This window comes from Mus musculus, chromosome 3 (assembly GCF_000001635.26).
Source record: "Mus musculus strain C57BL/6J chromosome 3, GRCm38.p6 C57BL/6J".
In the NCBI taxonomy this organism is placed as follows: domain Eukaryota; kingdom Metazoa; phylum Chordata; class Mammalia; order Rodentia; family Muridae; genus Mus; species Mus musculus.
Genome location: NC_000069.6, coordinates 40931069 through 40938138, shown reverse-complemented (window position 1 = coordinate 40938138; position 7070 = coordinate 40931069). Strand labels below are relative to the sequence as shown.

Genomic DNA, 7070 nt, shown 5'->3' with positions numbered 1-7070 from the left:
TACTTTCTAAAATAGATTTTTATTAGGAAATATAAAATTTGGCAAATATTTTAAAAATTGTTATATTGTTAATATTTTAATAGAGAAAGCACCACATTAAAATACATTGATAAAATGATATACTTACAACATTGGTAAATTATGAAGTCTAACTACAGAACTACTTCTTCAGGGTCTTTAGGGCTGAGTCGTAAATATAGAGTAGTAGCTACATATAAGAATGCCCACTCTTATGTACACCAAATAAAATTGGGTCAAACTGGCCCATGGTGAGCTCCTTGCAACTCTGCTCTGAATGAATCTGTAGTATTTCATAGACCTAATCCACAAAGTGACAGGAAAATGGCATAGAGGACTTCTTTGAGAATACATTAATTTCTCAAAGACTATATACAACTTGTGTGTGTGTGTGTGTGTGTGTGTGTGTGTGTGTGTGTATGTGTGTGTGTGTGTGTATGTTGGGGGCAGCAAAGTTCAGAGAGTTCAATATAGGAGGCGGGGTGTGGAAACCAAGTAGGGATGGCGGGAGAACCTTGTGGCCAGATTCAATTTGATATGTTAGATAAGCATTTCAGCCATTTGTCCCAAGGGTTTGAGACTTTATAGTACTTAAGCTACTATTTTGCAGAGTGGATTTGAAGAAATGTGAGTAAAGGCATTTTCTTCTCTGAATTAATAAGTTTAGGTAGTTTTGCGAATGCTGTCTTGAAACAGCCACTTAAAAGATGAAAATAAACTTATATGTGACAGGTAGCCCTAGTTGATCTGGAATATATTATGTAGACTATTCTGGCCTGAACCTTGTGGTTGACTGATGCTCTGCCTCCCAAGTGCAGGAATTTCAGGGATGTACCTCCAGTAATACCCAGTGTAGCCCTGGTTGTCCTGGAACTCCTCTGAAGACAAGGCTGACCCTGAACTCTGCCTCCCAGTGCAGGAGGAAGAGGGTGCCACCACTCATGGTCCTACACCCAGTTCTTTTGCTTTTTTGTTTGTTTTGTGGTTTTGTTTTGTTTTCAAGACAGGGTTTCTCTGTGTAGCCCAGAGGCTGGCCTCCAACTCAGAGAGTACCTGACTTTGCTGGAATTAAAGGCATGCACCACCACAACCATGACCAGGTTTTCTTGTATTTGTATTCAAGCCTGAAAGTACAAAATTGCTGTAGCTCTAACAGCTCTACTGTAATGTTACTTGAAAATAGTGTCCAAGGGGCTGAGAGATAGCTCAGTGGTCAAGAGCACTGACTGCTCTTCCAGAGGTCCTGAGTTCAGTTCCCAGCACCCACATGGTAGATCACAACCATCTGTAATAGGATCTGATGCCCTCTTCCGATATGTCTGATGACAGTGACAGTGTACTTATATACATAAAATTAATAAACCTTAAAAAGTAATGTCCAAGAAGCTACTTCTTTGCTATCAATGATTTCACAGTAAAGATGTTTAAATAGCTGGTAGAAATTTTAGTGGCAAAGACATTGGAGTGCGATAGCATCTTTTTAAAAAGCTGCAGAAGGTATGTTACAATCCACATATCCTCACTAGACCTGCAAGACCTAATTTAAATTTAAGGGCAATACAGATTTCAAAGTAAACACATTTGCCTTTTAAACATTTTAGCTCAGAGCAGTTTAACATTAGCACCAAATATCTATCCATATAATTTCCATTTAAAAAGCTAGCAGTGTGTAAAACCTCGTGTTTTTCTGTACAATGGTTTAATTTAATATGTAGCTTTTAAATTCTGAAATTAAAAGGTCAAAGTTGTTAACTCAGTCTGTAAGCAACTGAAGAACAGGTGTATAAGAAATGTCTGACAGAACCCACCATCTAGTACAATGTTCTTTTATTATTTCCATTTTCGACATAAAACTCTCTTAAGTAGAGAAAACATGTATAACCCCCATTTCCCAAATACCTCCAGCTTTTCTTTTCATTTGGCAGTGCTGGGGACTGGCCTCAGAGTCTAGGTAGGCTGGGCAAGCATGGTCCCAGCCTTGGCACTTCAAGAGATCTGCTTGGCTCTGTCTCCTACCCGCTAAGATTAAAGTCATGAGCTACCATGCCAGGCAATTGTTTGAGACAGGGTCTCATACAGCTCAGGCTGGCCTCAAATTTTGCTATGAAAAACAGAATGGCTGGACTCCTGACACTCCTGTCTCCACTTCCCAAGTGCTGGGACTACAAGTGCACTACCACAGAGGGTGCAGCTCAGCACTCAGGATGTTTTCATAATTCAAAGCTAACACTGATTTTATATCTTAGGTATTTCTATGGCAATAAATCACCTAAAGTTGAAAACCAAATTATAAACCCACTACACACACAAAAAGGATAGACACGAGTTTTTAAAATCAAGTTAATAGCAAAACTGCCATAGAACAATATACAGTACATGTGATGTTACAATTTTAGTTTCAACAATTCTATTAAAAAACCAATAGTTTCTATTTATTCTGAATCAATAAATTATTCACAATTAAAATGTTTTCATAAATAGTAACAACAGATGTTGTATAAGGTATATGAGATTTTTTAAAGAGTTACAAATACTTCAGGATTGTATTTTTCAAGTAGTTTTTTCATTACTGAAATGTATCCACAGTTTGTAACTGACCCGTAACACTGGCAACACAGACTAATTTGGCAACAATCAAGTATGTAGTGCTGTTTGCTTGTTTTTCACATCATCATTGGGTAAACTCTTTTTGTAGGAAATAGGATGTTATACAATACATCAATCCAATTAGTTAGCATATTTATGAAGGAAACGTTCAAAGGCATCGTAGATGGCTTGTCTAAAATGAAATGTAAAGAATTAGTCATTAACAAATATGGGAAAGGGCAGACAACTATTATATTTCTAAAATTATCTCTGATTCCAACTATCTGATAAAATGTGCTTCTGATATCCTACATCCTTCATTCTCTAGAGGACAAAATAGGACAGTACATGAAGAAACAGCTCAGTGTACAATATAAAATAGTATGTATCTTTGTTTTATGTTCTAGTCCACTTACTTCCTTGCTGGCCTTCATATATTTCTTAAGGCAAAAAATATCCCCCAATCAAGCAACAAATAAATACCTGGTGAGACAATTCATCTTACCTGAAGAGTCCTTGTTTAAAGAGATAAGCACTGATATGACCCCCTTCTAGATACCGGATTTCACAACCAGGCCAAATTTCTTGCAAGCTTCGAACTCCTGTTCGTGGAATATAGGCATCCTCTTTGGCTTGTACCACTATAATGAGGCTTGGATCAACTGGAACTAAGTATAGGATTTTGATACATTAAAAAGTTGTTTGAGTTTTGAATAAATACCTAAAATCATATTCTCAAAGAAAACGCACCATACCTGAGTCTGTAATCCTAGCTACTTGGGAGGCTACAAGTTCAAGACCAATCTGAACAACTTAGACCCTGCCTCAGACCCTGGCTTAGTTAATAAAGTGCTTGCAACACAAGCATAGACACACGAACTTAGATTCCCAGAACCCATGTTAAAAAGCTGAGCATAGGGCTTCATTATATTCTCAGCTCTGGGGAAGCATAGACACTGGCCAAGCCAGTCTAGTGGAATTATTAAGCTCTGCCAGGGTGGAGAGTGATTGTGGAAGACACTTGTGTTGACTTCTGGTTTCCATACGTATATGTACATACAAATCAACACACACAAAGAAAAAACAATATACAATGGTACCACAATATTCATCTAGTAAAATGATTTTTTTAAACATTTTCATATAGTCTAGACTGGCCTCAAATTCACTTTGTAGCCAAGAGGATAGCCTTTACCTCTTGTGTGCTAATGCTAAGATTACAGGCATGTACCACCATTCCCAGTTGATGCACTGCTGGGGATTGAACCCAGACACTGTGCAAGCTATATCTCTAGTCCCAAAGTGAATATCCTAAAGATTCATACAGAAACAAGAACAAAAACAAACACAAGATTAGAGGAGAGAGGGCTCAAATGGTTGAGAGCACTGGCTGTTATTCCTGAGGACCTGTGTTCAATTCCCAGCACCCACAGAGTGACTAGCAATCATTTGTAACTCCAGTTTCAGGGAGATCTGACACCCTCTTCTGGCCTCCATGGCACCAGGAATATTTGTGATGTATACACATGTATGAAGGCAAAACACCCATCCACACATGAAGTGTATATAACGAATATTTGTACGTTAATAACAAATGTTCCAGATGTTCCCAGTTTCTTAGGCAATTAGTACCTGAGAAGTTTGCTACGTGAGTACATTCATCCATGACTCCTTTCATGAATATTAAAGATTCTTTTTGACGATTGCTTCTTCTTTGTTCTCTATTGAGCAGGTGAAATGACTGAGGGTTGTAACTTGCAAACCAACTTTTGTTAGTCGAGAGCGTTTGATTCAAGCATTCCATCTTAGCTGTATCTTGCAACAGCTGTCCATTTGAAGGAGCACTGATAGATGTTTTACCAGACTTATGGCACTTGGCATCCTTTGGGGATACAACTTGGTCTGTCATATCTAAATTTAAAGTTCTGGAAACCAGATTCAGGTTAGTCAGCTTGTCTGCATTGCTAGGCAAGTGATTCATGAACTCGTGTCCCATTTTGAAAGAATCTGTCTGAATAGATGATAAGAAAAACCATATAGTATATATTAGAATGTTATGAAACATTTTAAAAACAGAAAAGGTAAAAAGTATCAGTAAGTAAAATATGGCACAGCCTACATAAAATGGCCTAGTCTCAGAAGTTCATGATCAGCCAGGGGCAGTGACACACAACTATAATTACAGCACTTAGGCTGAGGCAAGAGAATGGTGTGTTCTAGGCTAGCCTGGGGCTACCTAGTGAGAACTTGTTACAGAAAACCATCCCTGTCACCACACACACAGAGTAATACAAGTCTTTTTTGCTCTCCTTTGTTCTGGAGAACATAGGGTCCTTCTACATAGGCTCCCTCTCGTTCTTGATGCTCCTGCTTAAGCTTCCCAGGTGCTGAGAATACAGGCACAGGCCACCACTTCTAGCTCTAAAGTTCTTCTAAAGGCACACGGACGAACACTGCCATATGAATAAACTGCATACAAAAGGGGAAATGTGTATCCTGCTTATTATAAAAGGTTTCTCATAGTCACATTTAAAGATGGAAACAAATTGGTGGTGGTGAAGTGGTTGCATGAAAGTGGAAGTGGTAATTATTGTTCAATGGGTAGCGTTTTAATCTGGGGAGATGGGAAAGATTTTGAGATGGATGGTGGTGATGGTTCACAGCTGTGAGTGTGCTGTCAATGAACTGGACCATCAAAATGCTTAAAATAGCATCTTTTAAATGATAAATTTCATGTAGGAATATTTACTATCATCCTTACAGGGCCAAAGGAAAACCAGATGACAACATTTGAAGATGAAGATTAACGGGACATTTCTGTTGAATGTTTCCTAATAAAGTCAAAGTTGCCAGGTGGTGCACGCCTTTAATCCCAGCACTCGGGAGGCAGAGGCAGGCAGATCTCTGAGTCTGAGGCCAGCCTGGTCTACAGAGTTCTAGGACAGCCAGAGCTACACAGAGAGATGCTATCTCAAAGACGCAAAATCAAACAGAGTAAAGTTACCTGCATCAGGTTTCACTGCCAAAAACTCCAAAACATAGCTATAATCTGTTTTAATTCCAGACATTCTAAAAATTTGATGGGCATGTCTGTACTACAATGTACATTTAGGTACAAGAAATAACTAAAAAATAATAAAATAAATCCTTTCTTTGGGATAGACTAACAATTAAAAAATACAAAAGAAAAAATATTACCTATGAAAGTTACAAAAATGGATTCAAAATGTATTGACTTATAAATACAACATAATTTAAATGAAAATACTATATACATAAAGAAAAATCAAAAGACCAAATGACATCCTTGCAAGATAGCCTTGTAACTTAAGACAAATGGCCAATCAATTTTAAAATTTTATTTATTTTGGAGACATACCCTTGCTGGTCTAAAGCTTACTATGTAGAGAAAGCTAGCTTCAAATAGATCTACCTGACTCTGCCTCCCAAGTGTTGGGATTAAAGATGTACACTACCATGATGCCTGGCTCAAATAATTTTTATTGAGAGCTAGAATGAAATAATTTTTAAAAGTATAATAGAAAAAATGAGCTGAAAAGAAAATGTGGTATATAGTATATTATTAAATTTTATCTATCTGTAAATGGTTATGTTTATAGGAAAATGGAAGAAACTGGAGATGATTATGCAGAATTAGCCAGGCTCAGGGAGACAAATACTGCATATATACACATACGAAAACAAAGAAAAACCAAAAGCAACAAAGAAACATGAAAAGGGAAGAGGTAGAGATAGGCAAGGCAGGGGAGCAAACAGCAACACAAAGCATTATAACATGTATGAAAATATCACAATGAAATCCACTTATTTGCATAGTAATAAAACTACTATTTTTGGTTGTTAGAGACAGTGTTTCTCTATAAAGCCCTGGCTGTACTGGATTCATTGTGTAGACTGGTCTGCTCTCAAACTCAGTGATCCGCCTGCCGTTTCCTCCCAATTGCTGGGATTAAAGGTGTATGCTACTACACTTGGCTCACACACACACACACACACACACACACACACACACAAAATTAAAAAAAAAATCCAAGATGGGCAAAGGCCACACACACACACACACACACACACACACACACACACACACATACAGTTACAGAAATATAAAACACATCGTCTTAGACTTATAAACATATGGTCAATATAACCAATAATGAAATAAAGCTATTCCAATTTACTATCAGATGAGTTTAACAAACTCCCAAACCTCAGCACACCTAACACCATGTTAGAGGCACCATTTTTACCATAAAACCCAGCACAAAGGGCCAAATACCTGCCAAAATGAACTGATAGGACACTTGGAGTTCAAGGTCAATAAGCTAAGTACCACTGGAAGCTGCTACACAGAAAAAAATGTTATTTTATTTATATAACTAAATATGCAATCAACTTTTACTTCAGTGTTACATGAACATTAAAATACTCCAGCTGGGCATAGTGGC

At 37.6% G+C, this 7070-nt stretch overlaps 1 protein-coding gene across 11 annotated transcripts in view; it reads right to left on the bottom strand.

Moving 5' to 3' along the window:
* The window catches only part of Abhd18 (abhydrolase domain containing 18), a 67044-nt gene continuing 59974 nt past the window's right edge, over positions 1-7070 (bottom strand). For 5 of the 11 annotated variants that reach the window (NR_165084.1, NM_001377110.1, NM_026622.4 and 2 more), the window contains 3 exons: positions 4237-4615; positions 3110-3272; positions 1-2797 (listed from right to left, as the gene is read on the bottom strand). Coding sequence is in view for 9 of the 11 variants with exons in the window: in NM_001377110.1 (NP_001364039.1) it covers positions 2746-2797; positions 3110-3272; positions 4237-4615 (594 nt within the window). In the remaining 2 variants the exon portion in view is untranslated. The remainder of the gene's footprint in view (positions 2798-3109; positions 3273-4236; positions 4616-7070) is intronic. The other 6 variants (XM_017319591.2, XM_030252629.1, XM_006500779.3 and 3 more) reach the window with 3 other exon arrangements.